The 25248-nt window shown below is 42.8% G+C and overlaps 3 protein-coding genes across 5 annotated transcripts in view; 2 read left to right on the top strand and 1 right to left on the bottom strand.

Moving 5' to 3' along the window:
- The window catches only part of LOC108604201 (protein toll), a 45295-nt gene extending 38928 nt beyond the window's left edge, over positions 1 to 6367 (top strand). Inside the window, exons 4-5 of the mRNA XM_033294031.1 lie at positions 245 to 526; positions 3317 to 6367. Of these exons, the coding sequence (XP_033149922.1) occupies positions 245 to 526; positions 3317 to 5369 (2335 nt within the window). The 3' untranslated portion in view covers positions 5370 to 6367. The remainder of the gene's footprint in view (positions 1 to 244; positions 527 to 3316) is intronic.
- An 899-nt stretch (positions 6368 to 7266) lies between these two features.
- LOC108604486 (cation-independent mannose-6-phosphate receptor) lies at positions 7267 to 24062 on the bottom strand. 3 transcript variants are annotated; one of them, XM_017993975.1, is made up of 16 exons: positions 23571 to 24062; positions 23053 to 23263; positions 22834 to 23000; positions 22497 to 22777; positions 22292 to 22439; positions 22113 to 22234; positions 21936 to 22048; positions 17217 to 17626; positions 17012 to 17125; positions 12649 to 12795; positions 12411 to 12590; positions 12225 to 12351; positions 10946 to 11013; positions 8174 to 8444; positions 7963 to 8093; positions 7267 to 7908 (listed from the first exon to the last, which is right to left on the bottom strand). In XM_017993975.1, the coding sequence occupies exons 1-16, from the start codon at positions 23697 to 23699 to the stop codon at positions 7828 to 7830; spliced, it is 2700 nt and encodes an 899-aa protein (XP_017849464.1). In that variant the 5' UTR covers positions 23700 to 24062; the 3' UTR covers positions 7267 to 7827. The 3 variants fall into 3 exon arrangements, with proteins under 3 accessions (XP_017849464.1, XP_017849465.1, XP_017849466.1); XM_017993976.1 differs by having other exon boundaries at positions 8306 to 8444; XM_017993977.1 differs by lacking the exons at positions 21936 to 22048; positions 22113 to 22234; positions 22292 to 22439; ... (2 more) ...; positions 23053 to 23263; positions 23571 to 24062 and adding an exon at positions 17825 to 17862 and having other exon boundaries at positions 7549 to 7908.
- A 121-nt stretch (positions 24063 to 24183) lies between these two features.
- On the top strand, positions 24184 to 25220 carry LOC108602435 (integrator complex subunit 12). The gene has a single exon (XM_017990556.1). The coding sequence runs from the start codon at positions 24202 to 24204 to the stop codon at positions 25180 to 25182; it is 981 nt and encodes a 326-aa protein (XP_017846045.1). The 5' UTR covers positions 24184 to 24201; the 3' UTR covers positions 25183 to 25220.
- Positions 25221 to 25248: the final 28 nt, after the last annotated feature.

Raw genomic sequence — 25248 nt, 5'->3', positions numbered from 1 at the left:
CCACCAGCACCACAGCCATCTTATGGCCCGCCGCCCACTCAGCCACAACCGCCTAGTCCACGCCCAACTCAACCACAGCCATCTTATGGTCCACCACCTACGCAGCCACAGCCCCCAAGCCCCCGCCCACCAGCACCACAACCTTCTTATGGTCCACCGCCCACGCAGCCGCAACCTCAGCCACCAGCACCACGCCCAACGCAGCCCGCACCGGAGTACTTGCCTCCCTCTGGACCACCACCAGCTCCTACTTATCAGCCACGCCCACCAGCTCCACCTGCACCACCAACTTATCAGCCACCCGCACCTCCTGCGCCGCCTACTTATCAGCCACGCCCTCCAGCGCCACCTGCACCACCCACCTATCAGCCACCTGCACCTCCTGCTCCACCAACTTACCAGCCACGCCCTCCAGCGCCTCCTGCACCACCAACCTATCAGCCACCCGCACCTCCTGCACCAACTCCTGGCTACGGACCTCCGCCAGCGCCCATTCCAACGGACGCCGGCTCGCTGGGTCCCGATGGTTACAACTACAATAAGCCCGCCAGACCCTTTACCTTCTAGACGGAGCAACGTGGGCGCAACCGTAGTGCTGCCTTTCTTAGTAATACCTTAGCCTAAAGTATTTCCCCCAAGCCGCTTACAGAGAAGTTCTCTTTTGTAAATCGAAATATTCAACAATAAAGCAACAAACAGCAATTAGTAGTCAAAAGGCCTGACCTTCAGTGGGGCGTCCAAGCTGACGCGTCCATGATAAATGGCGACGGTCATTAGCGCCGGCAGATGCGCCAAAGGTGCGAGGCCCAGCAGCAGTTGCAAACTGCTTGGTTGTTGTTCTGTAGCTAAAGTTGAGTTGAGGCAAACCACTGCCGCCAGCATGGGGTCAAATCAATCAGCTTTGGGTCGCCCATAAATCAACAGGCGGAAATTCCTCACGGGGGATTTGCTGCTTGATTTTATGCTTGGCGCAACCATAAATCCATAATGTCTAAATAAATGGCAGGCAGCCGGAGCAGCAGAGTGGCGAATGCTGGTTCTCCATACTTGGCAGCACTCAAGGTGCACTTCTCGTCGGCCCAAAAGTAAATAAATAAATATAGCTAAGCGCCAGTGGCAGTGGCGACAAAGTTTAGTCTTAACTCAATTCCCACAAGCTGTCAGCAGCGCTGTGCATCAGTCATTTAGTCAATATACTTGAGACAGTGTTGCTGTTAACGCTTAAAATAGCAAGAAACAGCCACAGAAATAATAAAAAATTAAACAAGTGTGCGGCTAAAGCAAAGGAATGCTGAGTTTGGTATACACTTTGATAACAAAGATTGTAATCAATAGCAGCTATATTAACAATATATTGTCTGCGCAGCTTTAATATACCCGCTTGTCTTATATAAATGGCAGAGTGTATAAGCAGAATTGCAACTTGCATTGAGCAATGCTTGAGTCTGCTTAGGGCTAGGGCTAGGGCGGGGGCTGCTGTTGCGGCTGCTACTAATTAACAGCAAGAGACCTTCGATTTGGCAGCTGGACATATACTTGTCTGCCCTAGCACACGACCCAAGCGCTGCACTTTGACGGCTGCTCTAATGTTTTAAAAGTGTGTCTTATGTGCGCTCATTGTTGTTGCTTAGTTGCAACTGCAGCTGTTTGCTTTGATTTATGACTTGCCGCACGCTTTTGTTATGTTTGTCAAAAGTTTTGGCACGCTCTGCGCTTAGTCAACATAAGTTTCATTAGCCTAACCAAGTTACTAGTCGCTAGTCCGCCTATGACAAACGCTAGCTTAGCGCTAAGTTCTCGTTCATCCGGGTGTAATTTCCCCAGCAATGCCAATTAATATTGAGCAGTCTGCTCTGCGCCGCAAACACGCAAATGTAAATTTAAAAAATATCTATAAATTTCTATATATACGCAAGTATGCGATTTTTTTCTTGTAGCTTAATTAAACGTTGTGCGCCAGCGGCAAAGTGCTCACCCACAAGAATTTGTTAAGCCACAAACTTATAATTATGACTTAATCGTTTAGCAGTTAGCCAAACTCTTTCTCTTGTTAAGAACTGATTGCGAGTGACTGTCAGTATTTGCTTTAACGTATACGCAATGTGTTGAGCCAAGCCCAGTTCTTGCCAACGCCTCTTTATAAATCAATCATAAGCGAAATTGCCCTTGGCACAGTTTGTAGCCAACATTGTTAACAGCTAACGCACTTAGCCGTTTATGAGCTCAAACATTGCGTATGATGATTTGTGTAGACGTCACTCCACGTAAGACAAATGCTGCAGTTCACTCAGATGTAAATGAGTTTTAAACAAAAAATGGACTGCTGGTCACTCACGCATGCAAAAATTGTTAACTCATGCGTTGGCAGCGATTGCGCAAGCAACAAATAAATTGTTTGCCATAAATTATGCCGCAAAAACTTTTGCAATTTGTTATGTAAGCTTGGCTTAAAGCAGCTGCATACTTTAAGGCAGCTAAATAAGCAGTTAAGGTGGATTCACAAGCTAAGCTAAGCTTTGCTTGAAAGCTTAGTGCAAGACTAAAAGCACACTGTGCGTATGCTTAATGTAGTGCTAAAAGCAAGCAGTCAAGCTAAGCTATTAACTAAGCTTAACTGTTTGCGCTATTAATTATTATTGTTATTCATTAATTAGTTATATTAAGTCTGTTAATTTAATAGCATTTATTCTAATCAGCTTATTTGCTATTTATTGCTATTTTTAGCGCAACTAATGTACCATAACTTATTGTTAGATCTTGCGCATAAATTAACTTCCTCATGGCATTGCGATTGACCGATATTGCAAGTAATTTAACAGCCCACGCTATGTTATGTCTGATCGTTAAGCGCAGTCGCATTATGCATAAATTAATCAATAGTTTAATAGACGCTTAACAGCAATTAACCTTCCAGGCGTTCAAGTGCCAAATCGCAAACTATATATAAATCAAAACTGCAAACTCTTCTAAGTAGCCGAAACAAATAACAATTGACAGCTGCGAATTATGAATTATAAACAAAGGCGAATCAAAATCGAAAATTTAAATCGTTTAGCTGCCAATTGTTTGTGCCATTCCAGAAGCGTGCAAAAACAAAGAAATATACAAGACAAATGGCAGTTCATTAGCTATTGAATCTATTGTTTAGGCTTGAATGGAACGCAAGACTCTCATTCTTACATCCCTTATTATATTGTTCTATTTTATCTTCGTTCTACAGCCAATAACTGTTCTCGTAATGGATATCACGTAATATGTGCTGCTCATAAGTCTGCGTCAGGCGTTGATAATGTGAACAACAATGTCAGCTGAGAAGCATGATCAGCACGCACAAAGAGCCGTTTTGTGGTAGACATCTGATAATCGCTGCTGTGCGTCAACATGATCTTGGCCAACTCAATCGTCATTATTTGCATGAAGTATTTGCACTGTCAATCAGCGTGTCCGCTGATGTGGGCTCGCCCTTTGCTCCGCTACACAATCTAACGACGCTTAACCTGCGCAACAATTCGCTTATGATTGTGTTTAGCGATTGGAAGTACGCGCTGCGTCAGCTGCAGGAAATTGATCTAAGCTACAACAACTTTAGTCGCTTGGACTACTCGGACTTGGATTTCGTGTCGCTGTTCGATGTTTCAGTTAACATGAGTCACAATCAAATACGCAATGTGCATTTGTATAAGCAGAGCAGCTTCTCGGGCAGTCAACATGGACTGAAGCTGGTGCATGGCGTCAAGTCGGTGCAGGTGGATTTGAATAATAATCCGCTGCTATGCGACTGCACGTTGCAGCGTTTTGTGCAAGTTGTGCGCGGCGATATTGAACTGGAGTATGCCAAGCAGCTGGTCACATATACGGATCAGTTGTATTGTCAAGGACCAAGCGCGCTGGAGGGTCGCCCGCTTGCTTCAGTGCAGCCACGCGAGCTGCTGTGCAAATTCGATCAAGCTGAGGATCCTGCTGAGCGACGCTGCCCGCGCGACTGCGACTGTCTAGTGCGCACTGTGGATTACACTTTGATAGTGAACTGCTCCAATGCAGCGCTGACTAAGCTGCCCAAGCTGCCGCGTTTGCCTGAATCGCTGCAGCAGCTGGAGCTTTATGCTGAAAACAATACGCTGCTCAAGCTGCCGGCGAGCGATGCGCCAGGCTATGCTAATGTTACCAGTTTGTATATCGCGGGCAATAATTTAACGCATTTGGAGCTTGCGCAGCTGCCTCGAAATTTAAAATATTTGGACCTGCGTCGCAATCAGCTGCAGCAGCTCAACGCCAGCGCTTTGTCCTACTTCAATAGCTCGCAAAAACTTTCGCTCAGTCTCTCGCTTAATCCTTGGGTTTGCAATTGCCAAGCGCGCGATTTGCTGCTCTACACTCAACTCAACTATGAGCATATTACGGATCATGCGGACATGTTTTGCGCCGATGCGGAGCTGCCCACGCGTTTAATGGAGCTCAACACCAACGACATTTGCCCGCATCCCAAGAGTTTGCTCATCTTTGTTATTGTAGTTATCGCTCTAGCGGGTTGCCTGGTAGCCACCACTGCCGCTTTATACTACAAATATCAAATTGAAATTAAGATATGGCTATATGCGCATAATATATGCCTTTGGTGGGTTACCGAAAAGGAGCTGGACAAGGACAAGAAATTCGATGCATTCATTTCGTACTCGCATAAAGATCAAAGCTTCATTGAGCAGCATCTGGTGCCGCAGCTGGAGCATGGACCACAGAAATTCAATCTCTGCGTGCATGTGCGCGATTGGCTTGTGGGTGGCTTCATACCCGAGAATATAATGCGCTCAGTAGCGGATTCCAGACGCACCATCATTGTGCTTAGTCCCAACTTTATAGAGTCCGACTGGGCGCGCATGGAATTTCGTGCAGCGCATCGCTCAGCTTTGCATGAAGGACGCGCGCGTGTTATTGTCATCATATATGCAGACATTGGCGACATAGAGCAGCTGGATGATGAAATCAAGGGCTATCTGAAAATGAACACCTATCTGAAGTGGGGTGATCCTTGGTTCTGGGATAAGCTGCGCTATGCTATGCCACATCGCTCACCAGTGGGCGGCACTGGCGCGCTTATCAAATCCGCCATGAAAGGCTCCACGGATGATAAGCTGGAACTGATTAAGCCCTCGCCAGTTACGCCACCACTCACTACGCCGCCTGGTGAAACCACCAAGAATCCGTTGGTGGCGCAGCTTAATGGCGGCACGCCTCATACAGCGATTATGATTGCCAATGGCAAGAACGGGCTGTCCAATCTGTATGCGCCGCATGGCAAGGCACATCATGGCAATGGCCACATCAACGGCGCCTTCATTATCAACACCAATGCCAAGCAGAGCGACGTATAGAACTGGCATAACATGGAGCCCGACGAGGAGCTCTTGTTTCACTGAAAACGCAACGCGCACAGACCAATTCCAATTGCAGCTGAATGTAAAAAAATTCCAAGACAAACAAGCAACAAGCACTAAAGTCTCTCTCTCTCGCTCTATGTGTCCTAGTGAATTGTTTGTCCTTAACATGCAGTTGCAGCAACTCTTGCGGCATTTGTGAAAATTTTCGATTTTCTATATTTCATGTGTGGCCTTCGTTCGATTTCGTTCGAATATTTAGCAACAGAACAGCAAACTAAAATTACTGTTTAGTCTAAGCTTAGCATACGTAATTATTTGTAAATTTTATGCCTAAGTTCAGCTCACAATTTCTCATAATTTTTTTTGCCGCAATCTCAACTGAACAAACTGAGCTTTATTTTTGTTTAAACTATCATTTGTTATAAGCAGCATGCAATACATACATATGACGTATCCAAAAGATAGCACGTAAGCGATGCCGTGTGTAACAACAAAAACATTAATTAACAGCAATTTGCTATATTTAATACAAAACTTGTATATAAGACAACCCAGCTGGATATCTATGTATATTTAAACAAAACTCATCATTCATTCGTTAGAGAAAACTTTACAATGACGCTATAATCTCACGGCATATTATAGATACATTTACACACATATAGATAATATATATATATTTAAACATCACTTTATCCATACTTAATGCATATTGCTTCATTTCTTCACATCTCTCTCAATATCATACACACACCCCCATATACCATATAGCACATAATAATAAATACGTATGTTAAATAAATGTAATTAGCATTAAATGATGAACAAACAGATATAAAATATACTATGTCTCATGTCTCTTGCAATGTATTGCCTAAGGTACCTACAAATTTATGCAGACACACTCATTTACTTATACAAACAAACAAACGACATACATCATTGAATTTAGTTGTGTATGTAAGTATATATATACAAGAATACAATAAATAAATTATATTTTAAAAAGCATAATCAATGCAATGCATTCAATTAATTCATCATTTAATACAATTTGCATTTACACTTTCAATTTTGCTGTCCTTTGGCACGTACCAAACAGCATATAGCAGTCAAAGGATAAGAGTCCTTACAGCACTCAGGACTAAAGCACATCCCGCTCGTTGTGTTTTATTTTCAGTTTCAGGTTAATCTTTTTTAGATCCTGCTGACAGCATATCCTTCGTATACAAAAAGGACATGCATTTTTGAGCTACTGGGCATCAAATCTATCAAACTGCATACCAGCATATGCAAAATCGCACCAAAAATATTGCGCAAAAAAATTCATGGGGGGTCAGTCGCAAAATTTGGCCAAAAAACACAAAATGTGCTATTTCTCGGAAACTACAAGGACTACAAGGATGTGCTTTGGTGTGCAAGTAGTGCTCATTGATACCTTTCAGAATATTCCACTCAAAGCACGAAAGTCCTTACAGGAGCTGAGAAAATGCGTATTTTTCGTATACAGAAAATAGGCTATATCTCGCGTATCCTTCACAGGATCAGGACGAAACTAGTGCCAATCGATGCTGCTTCAAAATGACTATCTGTTGGCCAAAGTACATCCTTGTAGTCCTTGCGGTTGCGGAGTAAATGAGCATTTTGTGTTTTTAAACATTTTTTCAGGCCAGCTGGAAGCAAAAATTTCATGTAGACAGCGCCATAATCCTTGAATGCAGATCGATAGAGTAAGCTGCTGCGAATCTCGAGAGCGTAATCATTTTCAAATGCGCAAGGATGCGCCCGATTTATAGCTAATTTTCAGCTCCTTAAATACAGCCCCTGTATGTATGCAACAAAAACTGCAAAAAACGCCACCCCGCCAAAAATCAAAATTAGTTTGGGTTGTATATAGTTTTGCTTTTATTTAAGACATTTTTTACAACGGGTATAGTATATCTCTATTTGTATGTGTACAAAGTAAGCGTAAAACAAAAATTAAGTACATTATTGTTATTTCCAGACAAGCGCGCGCATAGCAAGCTTGGTTACAAATTATAATTGTCATTTGCAATTCATTGGATATAACTACGGCCAGTAGATATATACATATATATATAAGTACAATGTTAAGCATATCATTTACATATCAATTGAATTATAGGGTATATAAAATATATTATTTGGTTCGTTGCAATAGGGTTTTGTATATATATATGAACCAACTGAAACTGAAGCTTTATATATTTCGTTAACGTAGTTTAAAAATAATATTATGTTTACATTATTAGTTATTAGCTCACAATCAGTTACATTTTCGGTCTTTGGTGTTGAACGTTCTAAAACTGGGTGTAGTTGCCCCCCCATTGTCTTTGTATTCATTAAATATAATTTTGCTATAATTCTTGGGTAGTAATCATAGTAATCAGTTCACGCCAGCCACACAGCAAGGGAGCAGCTTATGTAGCATCTAAAGCAGCATATCATCATCACTTTCGGTGAACTCGCCATTGGGCTCCAGCAGCAGATTGGCCTCCTCGTTGGACTGCACCTGAAGAGAAAAAGAGTGTGAATTATATAGACAATTATGGCTATAAGCGCTTACTCTGGAATAGCGCACCGCTGAGGAGCTGCGTCTGAAAATGCGGCGCACACGATTGCGTCGCGCTGGCGAAAAGGCAAAGAGTCCCACGCAAGTGACGCAAAAGGTTACGGACAAAATGATGCCCAGTATGGCTGTAAAAATAATGAGAGAGTAGAGAGAGAGAGCGTTAAACTGGGCTGAGCAGCAGGTAAGCTGGGCTAGCTGCACTTACTGCCCACGGAGGCGTTTGGGCTGCTAGCAGTTGCCACTTGAGAGGCGGCGGCGGCTTGAGCCGCTTTGGTTGTAGTTGCGCCCACAGTTGTTGTTGCTGTTGCTGCAGTTGTGGTTGCTGCTTTTGGCTTACCCGTCGCTGAAGAATGTGTGGACGCAGTGGTGGGCGTGGCCTTGGTGGTGGTAACGGCATCAGCTGTGACGGCGTCGAGTCCCAAAAACTGGCAAATGCTAGGCGTACGTTGAACGTGCAACAAACTGCACTGTGTGCCCTGCGGAATAAAAAACGCACATTAGTTGTAATCAGCAAGTTTTTTCATTAAAAATAAGTAAATTGATATGCCGTTAAATGCATAAATTCTAAATAAAAAGCTATGTGGCGCAACAATCGCTGACTCGGTGGCAACTTGTTAGCAACTCTTGGGGTCGTCGGACGTACGTCTGGCTGGCTGGCTGTACGTCCGTCCAGCTGCACGCGGCGTGTAACACTTTCGGGCAAACACCATTTCCGTGTTGCAGCAGCAACACACACAAAAGCGTAAAGCGCAGCAACGAAAACAGCAGCAGCAGCAGCAGCAGCGGGAGCAGCAAATGTGCGCATAATTTAAAAACTTTTGCGGCGGCTGCAACTGGCAACTGGCAACTAGCATTGGCATTGGGGGCTAAACTGCCAACAGCCTGGCAACCGGCAACTGGCAACTGCAAGTGGCAAAAACTCGCTCCCCAAAAAGTTTGCCGCCGCCGTTGCGGGTCGCGTTGCATGTCGCCAGCAAAAACTAAAGCATGTTGAGCATGCCGAGTGTAGCGACCAACAGACGACAGCAGACGCATTAAAAAGTTTGCAGCCATTTAAAATCCCATTTCATTGAATCGCTAATTTTGCCAACAACTATATATATATATATATATGTGTGTGTGTGTGTGTGTGTTTTTGTTTATTTATAAAACTAATCAGCTGCATATGACTTGTTTTGTTGCTTGTTTTTCTTGCTAAGCTAACGAGCAATTTTATAGCAAATTGAGCATAAAATGCACGTACAAATGACATTATGTAAAATGAAATTAATACAGCAGCACTCTCTCTCTCTCTTTCACTCTCTTCTGCTCTGCAGTTTGTCTAATGCAATTAATGGCAAATCAGCGCAAACATCGAGCAGCTGTTGTTCAATGGCCCTAGGAGTTGCTGCTGTCCTGACAGCTTGCTTTGCTCTAGTGGCGGCGGCAGCGTGAAGCTTGCAGCTGTTTGTGCAACTGGTTTGCAAAATTTTGGGTCAATTGGTTTGTGCCACAAACTGTGCAACTAAATGCAGCTAAGCTCACACACACACACACGCACACACTCGCTGTTTAGTCAAAACAAACAGCGCAAGTGAAAAAAATTGCCTAGGAAATGTACAAATATTTTCAATTGCTGACGGCTATGGCGACTCCAACAGCAATTTGTGCGTAATGGAGTTCGACGTATGCATGTGTGTGTGTGCGTGTGTGTGTGTGTGCGTTTGTTTGTTAAACCTCAGGCACTAATTGCTGCATTTTGGGCCGAAAAGGCACACAGGCTAATAAAGTTGATGCTACAGCAACGCAGCCAAACCACTAATTACAACGTGTTGCAAATTGACAATTTTGCAGCTGCATGCGGTTAACTTCAATGTGTGTGTGTGTGAGTGGAATCAATTACCAAATTGATTTTGTAAGCATACAACAAACTTTTGTGCCAGCGCATTTTAATGTAGCCCGCCCTAGCCTCAACTCTTTTGTTAACTATGACAATTATTTGATATTTGAGCAACAAAGCCTTACAGGTCAAGCCAAAGGCCAAAGGCGACAGCCAACCAAACAAAGCCTTTTGCCCCAACAAATGTTGTACCTGCATTTTTCAGCTGCGTTTGTCTAAAGACAACAAAAGGAGCTGAGCCCAAAACAAAAGCCAACGACTGCGACTGCGACTGCTGCGACTACAACTATGTTAAAAGGCAACTGACAGGCAGCAAAAGAAACAAGAAAAAAAAGCAAGAGAATGCGCAAAAAGCAGCAACGTAAGCGAAGCAACATTTTTGCTGAGGCACAGGCAGGCAAAGCGGATTTGCCAAGTGGTAAACATAACAAAGGACACCTGCCACATTGTTTTGTGCCCAGTTTTGTGGCGCGTCTCCCTCTGTGTATGTGTGTGTGTGTTGCATGCTTTTTTTCTGCATACTAAGACAAAGCGCATGTTTTTTTTTTTTTGCACAACGCAGACAACAACGCGCAAAGAAAATAACACTGAGAACTTTAACAGCAGCAAGCAGCAAGCATGTGTGTGTGTGTATGCGTGTGTGTGTGTGTTATAAATCCACTTTGCATTTGCGGCCAGGCGTTGTTGCTTGTATATTAAACTTAATGCACTTGCTTAAAAGCGCAGCAAAGTATGCTACACTTTTTGTATGCCAGGACTTAAACTGCAACTTAAGCAATTAATGCTTTAAATAAATAAATAAGTGAATGTATACACTTAAATAAATTGTAATAATATAAAGTTATAGCATTAATAATATTTATAGTTTAAACAGCGCAGCAAAGTATGCTACAAACTGCAACTTAAGCAATTAATGCTATAAATATATAAATTAATGAATCTATATAAATAAATTGTAATATAAATAGAGCACAAATAAATAATTTAAACAGCGCAGTATGCTACACTTTTTGTATGCCACACTTAAACAAACTGCAACTTAAGCAATTAATGCTTAAATACAAATGAATTGCTAGTAATCATAGCAGTTAAACTCACCTCTGTTATAACCGTGGAGGGCTCTGTTTGATTGCTGCATATCAGTCGCAGCTGCACATTCATCATGCCTGCAAATAAAAAGCAATGAAAACATAAAAGTTTGTTAACTAGACATTTATATTTTTATAAAAAAGGGCCAAGTTTGATTTAAATTGACCAAAGCCACACAACGAGAGCGCAGCCAACTACTTTACAAATGGAATCCTTATCAAATGTTTCCTCAAAAGTTAACACATAAAAGCCAAAAATAATCATCAGCTGTAGCTGAACAACAAATATGAGCCACACATGCTGCATCTCTGAGCCACAAATGCGCATCCTCAAACTGTTTGTTTGCCCACAATTGTTTTGGGAATTTGTGCGGCTCAACCGCAAAGCGAGATCGCAGTCAGATTAGGGCTACAACTTTTCTAGTTTAAACAATAGTTTCAACATTATGTTGTGCCGCTGCTAATTAAATTTATTGCCATTAGTCATAATCAAAAGCATTTCATAAAACTTTTTTAGTGCCCATAAACATCATTGTCAAGCACAAAGCACTCAACACGCTCCGAACTAAACTAAACTGCTGTCTATGTATTTGTGTGTGTGTGTGTCCTTTTTAAATATTCATGACTGCCATGCAGCAGCCAAACAACAGCGCATAAAAAATTTAGACAAACGCTGAACGTTGCACTGAGATTTTTTTTTGTCTGCCGCATTATCTGCGAGTTAAAAAAAACGGCGCATAAAATTTTGATAGTGGTAAAAGTTTTTTTAACAGCTTGCTGTCGTTTTTTTTTTTTGTTGGCTGAGATAATATCAAGTACTTAGCGCTTTTTGTAGGCGGGACACAAAAGGACGAGCGCGCAAATATAAAAACAACAAGTAAAACAGAACAGAAATTCAAGTGCGCTGAGATGAGATAAAAGCGCAGAACAGACGCAGTCGCAGTCACAGTTAGAGGCATTTTAAATGGAATGCGCGCTTAACATTTTTTTAAATAGAAAAGTGCAAGGTGCTGCTGCAAGCTTGCAATTGTTGCAAGGACTCAGTACGAGCCTTGGGCGCTGCGCCAATTCTAATGCGATTTTGTCATTTGGCAAAAGACACCGAAAAATCAAAGCAAAAACATAGCGTATGGGCAAACAAAATGGCGCTTAGCTACAGGAAATGCGCGTGTTGCGCTAGCGGAAGCGCCCAGCGGAAGCGGAAACGGATGCCGACAAGCGACACACTCGAAAAAAACGTAAGAACGCAGGATATGGAAATCGAATTACGAGGCTACAACTCAACTCACCATCCTTGCCACACCCAGGCAGCTTATGCGAGAAATACAAGTTGACCAAATCCTGCGAATAGTCGGTAATAGCTTTGCGATAAGGTCCACATATGTTTACGAGCAGCTTGCTGTTGTTGTAATCAATCTGCAGCATAAATATATAGTAAGTATAAAAGGCAGGCTTGAAGTTATGAGCGGACGCACCTCCAACTGTCCATTGTTAGTAAATGGCGCATTCTTGAAGCTAAAACGCTTGCCTGCCTCATCGTGCTCAATCTCGCAGCTGTCCTCATGGAAGATGCACTCGTGTGGCGGACATATAAGACTCGTAGCCCAATCGAAGCGATAGTAGCATTTATCCATTTCATGCAGCACAGGTTGACCCTTAAAATAAAACATAATTAGCATAGGCATTGATTTAAATTAAAGTTGTTTTACTTACGCGACCTGCACGCATATTGCATTTGAAGTGAATACTCGAGGTTAACTTCAGACTCTTGTCGCTTGGACAGGGATCACCTTTGGGATACAGCAGCTCCGCATCTGTGCGATTAAATACCGACAGCGATATCATGGGAAAGCCAAGACTCTGCAAAGAGAAAGAGCGATAACTATCAAAGGCATGTCAATCATTCGTCGGTTGTCCAGCGCAACCAAAACACATGTCCAACTTTATGACCGAGATTGCCACAAATACTTGAAATCTCTATCAAAAGCCACGCAGCACGTATGTCGCACTTCACTTCACTGATTGTATTTGTGTTTGTTGCTGCTGCTGCTGCTGCCGCTGCTGGTGCAAAGCGGACAGTAAATGCGTCCTTTTGAGTGGCCTCACGCTCATGCAACGATGAAGCGATAAGCGCCAAGCAAACGTATGAACAAATCGACAAATGCACACACTGCATACCCCCAACCCAGCCCAGCCCAGTCAGCCGCCCCTTTAGCCTTAATCCGCCCACCACAGTGTGCACGCAGCCAAGGCGACAATTTAATGGCTGCACATCGATGACTTTAAAGGTCAGCAGACAAGCAATGCAAGTGCTGCAACTATCGCCAAAACTATCGTAACTAAAGTGATGAAATTGAAGTTTGATTCTTCTAGCGATGAAAAGAAAATAGCGACGATATCGAAGATACAGTAAAAACAAATGCTGCTAACGATGAAATTAAAGAGACAATGAAATGAGATTCTAAAGATTAAAAACAGATGAAATCGAATAATGTATTTAAAACAAATGATAAAGCAGAAACAATGACAACAGATTCTTATAGCGATGAAATTAATACATAGAATAAAAAGAGATTCTTCTAGCGATGAAATCGCAAAACAAATGAAAAAAGATTTTTCTTGTGATGAAATCGAAGAAAGTATTAAAAACAGATTTTACTAGCGATAAAAAAGCAGAAACAATGAAAGGAGATTCTTGTAGAGATAAAAAAGCAGAAACAATGAAAACAGATTCTGCTAGCGCTGAAATTCGAGAAAACAATGAAAACAGATTTAGCTAATCCCCAACTTGGAATCAACAACGAAGCAACAAATGCCCCAGAAAGCTGTGCCTTAGTGCTCGGTATCAGCTGCGCCCAAATTGCTTAATAATCGACTTTTTTGTCGCCTGTTCAATGACGCTACAATTGCAACAGGCAATGCCAACTGCTGCTGCTTCGGAAGCTTAAACACTGTCAGCCCAGTCAGACATCAAGTGGCAAGAGGCAAGTGGCAGACAGCAGAGAGCAGCAGCTAGTTGGGCATTCAATTTGGCGACGTGCGCTTAATGTCCAAAGTAGCAGCAGCAGCAGCAGTTGCTGTTCGGTCTCGAGTGCAATGAAGCTCGAGCTGGGAGTGGGTGCTGAAGATTTATGCGACGGGTCAGCGACAGCGATTGGCGCGAGCCAAAAGCAAAACCGTTGCACATGTTGTCGTCTCATCTTAAACGTATTAGCCACTGGCAATCCGCCGGCGGACGAGGAGCCAAAGGCCAAACCCGAAATCTCATTTCGTATGCAGCTCAGGGCAAGGTTTTAGCAGTTTGCTCTATTATTTATTGCTAACCGTTACGTTTCGTTACGTTTACGTTGCGCCAAAGCGTGAGCGAAGGAACGAAAGAGATAAAGGAGGAGCTAGTTGTGGTGGTGGTGGTGGCATTGGAAATCCATTGAAAACTCAAAATCTGAATCTAATGCGGCGTCAGCAAACAAGCAGCAGCTCGAGTTACAGTTAGCCAAAGGACCAAACCGTACCAAACCGAACCGGACAGGACAGACGAGTGTCTCATTAGCATTGGACATAAGTAGTGCGGGTGGCGCCAGCTTATCGACTCTAGTTTAAGCTCTGGGCGTACAAGAGAGTTGGGCATGTGGCAAGTTTTGAGTAACTTGGCTACCAAAATTTATTGAAAAACTTTCTTATCGCATTTGTGCAAGCGAGCGCAAGAGTTCACTCTCTCTCTCTCTCTCTCTCACTGTTTATATATAAATATATTTGTTTGTTAACAAAGTTTTTTGAAAGCAAAAGCAAACGAAAAAAGTAACTTAATTGTTTGTTAAAGCAAAAGCAACAAACTGTGCTGAGCAACAGGAAATGCCAGCTGCTTGTCTTAAGCCAAATGACAGTTGCAGCTTCTACTAATTGAAAAGTCTCAGCCAGCAGCACTCGATACGTGAAAACAGTAACAAGTTGCAGAGCATTAAGTCAAGCAACAAAATAAAGTAAGTAGCAGCTGTAGACTGCACAGCGGCAAAACTATAAATATTGTATAAAATTGCATTGAATATATCAAAACTATTTCTTGCAGTGTAGCACGAAACGCTCATTGCTAGCAGAGAAACAAAAAGAAGCGTAAGCTTAAGTTGAAAAGCAATAAAGATTTCTGCAAGTTCAGCGTTTCTTGTAAGTTGGAAGTTCCCCAAAGCAGACAAAGCATGAGAACTGGACAATTGGACAAGTGTAGAAATGTCCTGTGGCGACACAAAGGCCAAGCAGCTAGTCGCTTAGTCTGCCTCACACACTCTCAGCTCTCAATTGTGTAATAAACATAATAAACGTGCAGTTTAAATTAACAGTTGGAATGTCTGCTCTCGAGGTTGCGTGTGTGGCATGCAGTCAAATTTGTTGACAATGAGAGCTGCCGCAATGCGATTGCCGATAGGAGGAGCTGCTGCTGCTGACACAAGTCATGGCTCAGCAGCGACAAGGATATGGCTAAGAGATAGCTAACGCTTAGCATTCAGACATTAAAATATGTGCAAATCAGCAGCAGTCGGAGTTGCAGCAGCTAAAGTGACATGCGACAACTGTCAATGACTGGAGCTGGAGGCTGGTTCAAGTGCGCGTCAGGCGGCGGCAGCAGCAGCAGCTAGCAAAGCACATTTCCGTTTCCGCACACGAAATGCGCTGAAAACGAAGCATTTTCAAAATGCAAAACGTGGCACAAATGTCAACAGCAGCAGCTACAGACTCCACAGACTCTTCTTCTTCGCTTGCTCTCTCTCTCTCTCTCTTTCTATGTGTGTTTAACAAATAAAGCAATATAAATTTTTAGAAAAATATATATAGTATTGCTTGCAGAGGCGATGTTATTTCTAGGCCACTGCCAGTGGCATGCAAACAAAAGCCGACGGCACTCAATCCCCCCTACCCCATCCCCAATCCCTTATATATCCAATGGCAGCAGGAAATGTTGTGCAGAGCGCACGTTGCTCGAGGCGGGGGCACGTTGCATGCATTGAATTTTTTTTTTTTGGGGGTAGCAAGCCACACACTCATGACTGTTGGCCGCTAAAAGCTGCTTTTACACACACACACACACACGCACACACATACATTTATTCATATGTAGCCGCATTTTGGCATTTCCTTCCTGTCCCCACTACGCAGCGCAGACGCGGCATACGTTACGTTGGCGCTTACGTTACGCTATGTGTTATATTTTATTACGTTCACTGGCCTCGCCTTACGAGCCCGCCAGACCAACCAAAATATATATTGTGTTCGCTGTAATTTTCCAACGCGTACGTGTTTATTTTTTCAAACAGCTTTAGCGCTTCGGGAAATTTGTTGTGCATGTGATAAAAGTTTTGCATGCCCAGCCAAGCCCCCAATCCTTGGCAGGCTAAGCCGCAGGCATATGACAGTTATTCATTGTTGCAGGCAATGATTGCCCCAGCCCCAGCCCCAGAGTGGCACAAGCAACTCTTAAAGCGAGAGCGTACGAATTGAATAATTTGCAATTATCATTGTCGTTTAGCAGCAGCAGCAGCAGTTTAATGTTCTTTCAACATTTGGTTGCACATGAAGCGCAAATCTCATTTCAGTAGCTACTTTTGTGTGCTTAAGCATTTAAGCGTCCAGCCAGAGAGTCTCGTCTGTCTGTCTGTCTGTCTGTCTGGCATTAGACACTAAACTCTATGCAGGCTCTGCCAGCTCTGCCAGCTGTCAGCAGCAGCAGCAGCAGCAGACAGCTTGGGAGCTCTACTCGGCCTGTGTTTGAGGCTTAATGAAGTAACCCAATCCACTGGTCAGCCAGACGCCAGTTCAGTTCAAGTTGTGAGCTTAGCAATTGAATTTGCTGCATATTTAATGCATGAATTGGCGCCACAATTTTTGGAGCATTTGCCCAAATGACTTGACGTAGCCATAATAAAAGCAGAGACACACATTTGTATATACACATGTGGCTTGGAGAGTTCAGTTGCGAGCACCAAATTGACGCCAATTACGTGCAAAATCACACACACACACACACACACACACACACACACACTCCGAGCTTAAGCGCTTAAGCCGCTTTTGCCAAGGTACTTACATGCTCCTCCTCGGGCGCTCCGTTCGCCGACATTTTGGCCATGCAAGCACTTGAGCCGCCAGCACAGCCTAATTGGTATTTCGGCACTAATGGACGACACACATTCAAAAAGAACTGCAACAAAAGAGAGAACAAAGCAGCATTACAAAAGCGCCTGGCAAATTAGTGGATTCTAGTGCTCTGGTCTCTCTCTCTCTCTCTATACCTTTGTCGCTTTGGGCAGCTCTTTCAGCTGCTCAGCCGGCAGCTCCACTCGTGCCTCGTAATTGTCTTTGGCATTAATCAACGGCGTCAAATCGAACAGCTCCTCTATGGAATCCTCATTGTAAACCTTTTGCCGGCAATCGATCTGCTGCTGGCAAGCGTACTTGGTCTGATATTGTATTATGAGCTGGCAGTTGGCATCCTCGATTACATGCACCGCATTGTCGGCCGTAATGTCCTTGGTGTGGTTGTTGGCGCAAACAAATTCAATTTTAGTTGACCACAGTCTGTTGCCATTGCACTTGGCGCCGTTCTCGTACAACAAATAAGGCGCGCCGCTTTGATTGAAACGCAAATGCGTATTAAAGTCGCCCAAATTAATTGACTGTCCATTCTCCTCATAGCAGGCACCTGCAAATATACAAAAGAGTTTAGCAATTAATATAAGTCACAATAATTTTATTTAACCTTTAAATTTGCACAAATAAGTTATGCACGTTGTAAATTTAAATTAATACCACTCAATTTGTGTAAAAATGCAAATTTCGTGGCTACGCAAACGAAAGCAAAGTCGCTCAATTTTTGTTCTCGTAACTGTAACTCTCTCACTGTAGCTCACGCCAACTTCACTCATTTGCTTTGCTGCCTTTCGTATGCCGACTGACTAAATTGCTGATAAAGCGAAAAAGTAACTGTATCAAGTCGGCAAGTTTCTTGCCTAAATATTGCACACACACACATACGTTGCTGCTGCTTCACACATGCCTACAAATTGAATATCAATGAATATCATATGCAATTCATAATTATTGTTTAGTACACTTAACTGCATTGCACTAATTAATTGTTAACTGTATGCGTTAAGCTTAGCTTTTAGCATAATGCATATGTATGTATGTAAATTAATACATTCTCTAACTTTTCTTAAATCACAAGAGCACATTACTAATTTTTGTAAATAAAATATGCACACTCCACGCATATATTAATACATATGTATATTAATTAGAGTTTATATTATGCAAACTTAAACACAACCTGACACGCATATTAAATAAAAACTTGTTACACACCGTTCGTCACGTAGACACGCAAACGCAAATGAAAACTGCTGAGTGCAGCACTACACAAAGCAAAATTGTCTCAAATAACTGTAACTCTCACAGTAGCGCAGGCCAACTTAACTCAGCAGCTCAACAGCAAATTTGTAACTCTCACAATTGCGCAGGCTACCTTAACTCAAGCCAAGCCGCATACGCTCAACAGCTCAACAGCAAATTTGTCTCTCACCACTGTAATTCTCTCAGTTGCGCAGGCTACTTTAACTCAAGCCGCTTACGCTCTACAGCAAATTTGTCTCACATAACTGTAACTCTCACAATTGCGCAGGCTGAACACAAGGCAAGCCGCCTACGCTCAACAGCTTAGCGCGCGCTCTCTCTTGCTCTTGCGTTCAGCTGAACTACTTAGATCAAAGGCACTTTGCACTTTGAACAAATGAGCAATGCGCATCAATTCATTTGGCATGTGTCAGTTGAACCTGCAACATGTCAGTTGATCGCTTCTATAATAAATCATAATTATTGCTTAATTGAGTGTGTATGTGTGCTTGGCTCAACTGTAATTATGTCACACAAATCACTTTATTTATATGCGCTACACCCGATATGCACAAGTTTAATCTAGAATTAAACTGAATGCCATCGAGTGCATTGTGTGTTTGTAATTTGACTAGAATATGGTAATTTCACTCGCTCCAAGCACAACTTCTAACTACAGTTGACTGACACTATTGCTTGTTTTTTGCTTTAGCTGTGTCTCCTTTTCATTTGTGCTTTATTGCAGATGCCACAGCAGACTGGCTGCATGCATAAACTCACTTTTTTTTTGATTAAACGCCGCACACACATGCAAACACACACGCCGCTCCACATGGCAACAAAAGTCAGCTTACAAACATACCAAAAAAAAAAAGAAGAAGCAGAGAGTAGAAGAAGAAGCAGTGGGAAAGCAAAGCTTTATTGAAGTGGCTTTTTCGTATCGAAAAGAAATCGACTGCCAACTAAATTGATAAATGACAATTCAGTTGTTGCATGACAATACTTGTGCGACTAGCTAGGTGTGCAGGTGTGTGTGTATATACGTGTGTGAGTGTGGCGGAAACATGCAATTGAACCGAACAGAGACCACAGCTGTAAGGCTGTGGGGTGAAAATCATTTCCGTGCCGAGATTAGCCAACGAGATTGATCTGTTGCCACACACCGTTGCAAGTACAGAGAGTGAGTGAGTGTGCCACAAAAACAAGCACAAATTCAATTTCAATGCAATCTAAATTCGTTGTGTCTGTGTGCATGTGTGTGTGTGTGCCTGACCACAAGACAAGGCTAAAAAAAATAAACAATAAATTGCGCAAATTGTTTAAATTGCATAAAAGGGTTAACTATAACAAGGGCCAAGGACTGTAGTGTTGATAGCTTATATATATACATGGATATGTTATTTGTGTTACAAGCATAAAAATTGACAGCGTGCAAGCAAAAAAAATAACGTAACGTAACTCTAACAAATTGAATTTCAATAGAAAAACAGTCAAGAAAGCGCCAAGAAAACGGACTACAAGCTGGCCAGGCTAACCAGCAAGGAAAAAAAAACAAATCTAAACGATTTAGTAGCTGCTGCTGCTGCTGCTTGGCTGGCCAACAACAGCTGCCGGCAAGTGTCAGGCGCAAGGGGCGTGGCACTAAATTGAATTTGCCACAACAGCAATCTCGCTTGCGCATATACAAAAAAAACGAGCTAAAATACAAAATTGTGCAAAAGCAGAAATTGAAAATTATAAACATTGAAACAACGTAGCAAATGCCTTTGGCAAATAAACACACACACACACACAGCTGAGAAAAAAGGGTTTAAATTGTTGTTATTCCATTGCCATTGTCCAGCTGGCATATTATTTTATACTAGCTTTGAACTGCTGCTTTACTGCTGCAGGCAAAGGTAATTTGCACAAAATTTATAACACACACACATATATATTGTTACGCATACGCAACGTTGGCCAGCACAAATCGTTTCTATCGAGCAAATCATGTGCAAATTGTCTGCAATTGGCATTAGAATTGACAGCCATCAGTTATATATTAAAGCAAATGATGCATTAGAAAATGACTAAAATAAACGCGCTTTGTTTTCTCTATGCGAATTCAACTGCAACTGTGCGGCTGCCTATGCAATTAACAACATTTTATGAGCAGCCATAACTTACAGTCAGAGCTTGGCAAATGTGGAATTCAATAAAAGCAAACTCTGCGTGTGGAGCAGACAACAAAACAACAAAAAACAATGCAGCAGCAGCAGCAGCAATAGAAGTTACAACAAGCGGATGCTGTGTATGGAATTTTTAAATTGCTTTGCGTAGATTTTTCAAGCCTGCCCAACAGTTTACCCTGCACAAGAGATGAGCAATAAAATGCCATAAATAATTTTGATAAGCAACGGCTCGCAAAAACTTTAAGTAAATAATAAACATGCAGCTCACGTATGTGCGTTGCAGTTGTCGTTGGCAACAGTCACCAATATGGCGCCTGTCAGTGGCAGGCAGACGCTGTGGCGACTCCTCGCATAGGCGCAACTTGCATCCTCACAAATGCATGCGTTGTTCACGGCGTGTCCCGTGTCTGCTATTTGCTTAACAAATGAAATTTTTGTGTACTACCAGGCCCCAGCCCTGCCCCGCACACCTAACTCTAGTTTATGCCCCAGCGGCAAATGCTTTTGCCTGTTGTCTGCTGTTGCGTGTATATAGCAATGCCAGTTGCCAAAAGCAAGTGAGCTTATTTATTTGTTTAGGCACAGCGGTGGTCATGATTTCTACCTACCCCGCCCCAACCCCCTCTGCTCGACGCTCTTTTCTATGTCACTTTTATCATGCGCCGCGAGCAGTCAACCAGGCTAAAAAGGATGCGCGCCAAACGGATATGCGTCTGCAGTCAAATAAAACTGCAGCCACATGACTGTCCCACATATGCATGTGTGTGTGTGTGTGTGTTGCTTTGTAATATGCATACATATGCAGGCACGTTTGCTATGCCAACAGGCATACACTGAGACAAAGAAGTTCGTAGAATTTTAACTGCCTTTGGTATGAGCTGCAAACAAAGCCCAGTTAACAACATAAGCGCAAGGTGCTGCAGATTCATAGCTTATGAGCTATGTAGTATTATTAACTATTTTCTAAATGTTTAGAGTAACCCAACTTCGTTGTGCGTGCAATCAAAACTATTTTCAATTTCAATTTGCAGCATATATTTATATAGCGCTGGCTTTCAGCTGTGCCGCTGTTTGAGCGTTACTCTCATCATGAGGGTTATATATATATTTGAACATATTTGCCCGCATTACTATGTAAATTTGTTGATGATGACCACAACGCAAAATATAAATCATGAGCGTTTAACATGCGCAAATAATAAACATGGCCCAGCAGCAGCGTTGTAATTAAAAAATGACTGGCCTTGCTTTAAGTTTAAAGTAACTTTTGTTTATCCTTTATACTTTAACACCAGCAGCTTTTTCGCACACTTGAGTGGTTTGTATATAAAATTTTAATTACGCAGCGGCGCAGGCAACGAAGGCTTCGCCTGCCTGCCTGACGACTACAACTGACTGCACTTAAAATCTTCATTTATATTTCAGTGTACAAATGAGAAAATGACTTACCGCCATTCGTCAGGCAGGGCGCACCAGCTCCAGCACATACAGCCAACGTATAATTTTTACCACCCTTGGTCAATTTGCGGGGCGCAAGGCTGCTAAGTGGACTCAGATCCAGACTGTAACATAACAAATGCAGTTTATGCTATAGCTATTATTCTATATATACAGCAGGGCACTTACTGCTCTTCGCCAGTCACAATTGCAGTGCAAGGTTTTATATTCTGGCAGGCCAGCGGTGTGAATAGATTAAACTGATAGGTGCAGCCAGTAGAGTCCAGACCCATGTACGAAGGATGTGTATTCTAAAATATTAAACGCCAATTAGCAATTTGTAAGCTAAGCTATAATTGCTGACTTACCGTCACATACTTGTCGCAGTAAAAGTTAATAACACTTGTATAGTTGACGCTCGCATTGTGCTCACAAGGCGTCGAGGACTCGTGACGCATTAAAAGCTTGCCATCCTCAAATACAGGTTTGGTCTGCACATTGCCCACATTTAGATAACTACAGCAAAGCATTTCGTTAAAATAAAAGTAATTTTTACAATATTGTTATGCCTACCGCTGCTTTATATCGTTTTGATTCTGCAATCGACGGCAAATGCTGCTGCCAGGTGGGCACATGGCATTTTTACCATAGAGCACTGGCTTGCAGATGTTTATAATGAAATTGCTGCCTGCACGATCGGGAACTATATGGTTATCATCGCTGAGTGGCATTAAATCAAAAGTGTCGCCTGCATCCGAAAAGCGCACGCTGCAGCTATTGGACTCCAGCTTGGGCGGTATGGGCAAACAGGCCAATTGCGTTTCATACTCAATGTAAAATACACAAATGTCTGACTGCAAGCAACAATGCTAATTAGTTTACAGTTTATAATTATTATAAATCTGCTTACGCTGTAAGCTATAACACGCATTGGCTTCTCATCCAAGGTATAGTCACAGGAAAGTTTTACAATTAGCTCAAATTTTTGATCCTTGTTGGTGCCATTTTCACAAGTTTCGCCGTTTGTATAATGAAAGTACATTTGCCCATTATCGTATACCAGTTCTTCTTGGCGACCTAAAGCATAAAAAGTGTTTAATTAAGTTCATTAAGTCCCAGCAACGCTTACCTAATACAAATTCCTTGCCATTGCGCTTGAGGCAAGCGGCTACATTGCTCTGGCCATGGCAGGTGTGGCTTAAGTTGCCGCACACGTTGAATTCAAACACATCCTCGTAAATCCCATGAAGGACATGCGCCAAGTCCGAGCGTAGTCCAGCAAAATCAAACTTATTGCCATACACTGGCTCTGTTAGCGCACAATTCTGTGACGTCAGTCGCTGTAATCAGTAAGCAAAACATGCATATTTGAAAAAGTAACGGCAAGTGCGCTGTTAAGCGCACTGTTAGACATTAACAAGCGGGAAGCCAAACAACAAAGAGTTGTATACATATACAAAAGAAATTATATTTTTGGCCATTATCTTATAACAGCTTTTAAAATGGCAACAAGTGCGCAGTACGCAGGGCTGTTAGCCAAACGCTGTTAGCGCTTACAAACAATAACAATAATAATAACCCACTGCCCCAGCTCCCACTCCCACCGCCAATTTTTCTTTTCGTGCGGCAACCACTTTCTGCACTCACCAGCTGATTTGCGTCATCTCCAGCCTGCACATTGCACACAAGCAACAGCAAAATGAGACATATAGCTGACGTTGTGGCGCCACAAATACTCCATTTACTTGAATTTCGCATTTTTGCGTCCGTATGCATATAATAACTTTATTTGTTTGTTTTATTAGCAGTTAATAGCTAACGATGATTAACACTTTTGCGCATTGACTGCAAAATTCGCTTTGCGCTTATCACCTGTGCTCGTTGACTGGTTTTGCCTAATGTTTATTGTTTATTTGGACCCGGCCAAGTCTCTTTGCCCGTTTCGATTTTTCAAAAGACATGCGCTCTTATCTTAACGCAGCTAACGATTAAACACTCAAACACCGCAAGCGCTGACTCATTGTAATGCAAGAAACCAACTTTACGTTATTCACACTCGTGAGACCTTTACTGTACTTTGAAAATATGTTTTTAAATCAATTTTACACGATATCGCTGCGCTGAGTGGGCAAAATGCTAAATACAGCAACAGCTTTTAAGAAGAAGAAGCACTGTATATTTTTGTTATGCAGCCCTGCTCCGATCAGCTGTTTTAGTTAGCGATGTGCGATAGTTGCGTCTTGTTTGCATTTTGAAATATTGTATATTGTATTTATTTATGCAAATGGCTGCTAATATTGTTGCGGTAGCTGCTGCTACCCAAGAAGTGGATCCAATATTGAAGAAATCAGTGAAACTATTGCATTCCAGCAATCCGAGCTCTGCGGCTGAGCTACGCCTGTTGCTGGATGAAATGCTAAAGGTGCGCTATGGGCCGGAAAAGATTTTGTCAAAGAACATGACACAGCGCATGCTGGATGATGAGTCCAACTTTCCAGGACGCGCTACACCGCAACCGCAGCCTGCACAAACGCTGGCCAGCGATGAGATTATCAATCTGACCAACTCACCAGAGAAAGTGCCTTCCGATTCGCCAGACACCATTGCCGACTCGGATGACGGCAGCGGCGCTGCGCTTACCATGAGCACTGTGCTTAATACGGACACTGGAGACTTTGGCGACTTGAATTGCTGTGTTTGTGGCGGCATGGTAATTACAGCCAACAATCGACTGATTGAATGCTCCAAATGCGGCGCATTGTATCATCAAGAGTGCCACAAGCCGCCTATATCCAACGAGGAAGCTGCCGATGAGCAACAATCACAAATCTGGCAATGCGATGCCTGTTGCAGCAAGCCTTCCACGAGTCGTGCCACTGTTCCCCTGCCCACTGTTATCATACCCGACGAACCAGTGCCTGTGCCGCCGGCCACCAAGACCAAAGCGGCAGTCCCGGTGCCCTCTTCACGTTCATCTACATCCTCCAATTCCTCTTCGCCATTTTACAAACCCGAGCCCGCCAGTTCGACAAGCGTGAGCAGCAGCAGCAAGCATGGACACAAGTCATCCTCAGCATCAAGCAAGGCACACAAAGAGGAGCGCGCCAGCAAATCTGTGGCACCGCCAAGCGCCGTTAGTGCACACGAGAAGCACAGCAGCAGTTCCTCAAGACGCAGCTCCCATGCCAAGTCGAGTAGCAGCAAAAGCAGCTCGAAACATCATGAAAGCAGCAGTGGCAGCAAACGTCGCTCCAAATAAAACTGCAACTTACTCTATTATACATAAACAACTTTCAATACACACATTTTTATATCAAAAAAAAAA

The sequence above is a fragment of the Drosophila busckii genome, chromosome 3R (assembly GCF_011750605.1).
Source record: "Drosophila busckii strain San Diego stock center, stock number 13000-0081.31 chromosome 3R, ASM1175060v1, whole genome shotgun sequence".
NCBI classification, from domain to species: domain Eukaryota; kingdom Metazoa; phylum Arthropoda; class Insecta; order Diptera; family Drosophilidae; genus Drosophila; species Drosophila busckii.
Note: the sequence above shows the minus strand (reverse complement) of the source record. Positions and strands in the feature narration are given on the sequence as shown.

Excerpts from the sequence above, each read along its gene's own strand:
- LOC108602435 (XM_017990556.1), top strand. The coding sequence starts at position 24,202 with ATGCAAATGGCTGCTAATATTGTTGCGGTAGCTGCTGCTACCCAAGAA.
- LOC108604486 (XM_017993975.1), bottom strand. The coding sequence starts at position 23,699 with ATGCATACGGACGCAAAAATGCGAAATTCAAGTAAATGGAGTATTTGT. Across the intron at positions 12,591-12,648 it reads GCAATATGCGTGCAGGTCGC|GGTCAACCTGTGCTGCATGA; the intron begins GTAAGTAAAACA and ends TTTTATTTTAAG. Across the intron at positions 7,909-7,962 it reads CAGCGGTGCGCTATTCCAGA|GTGCAGTCCAACGAGGAGGC; the intron begins GTAAGCGCTTAT and ends TTTTCTCTTCAG.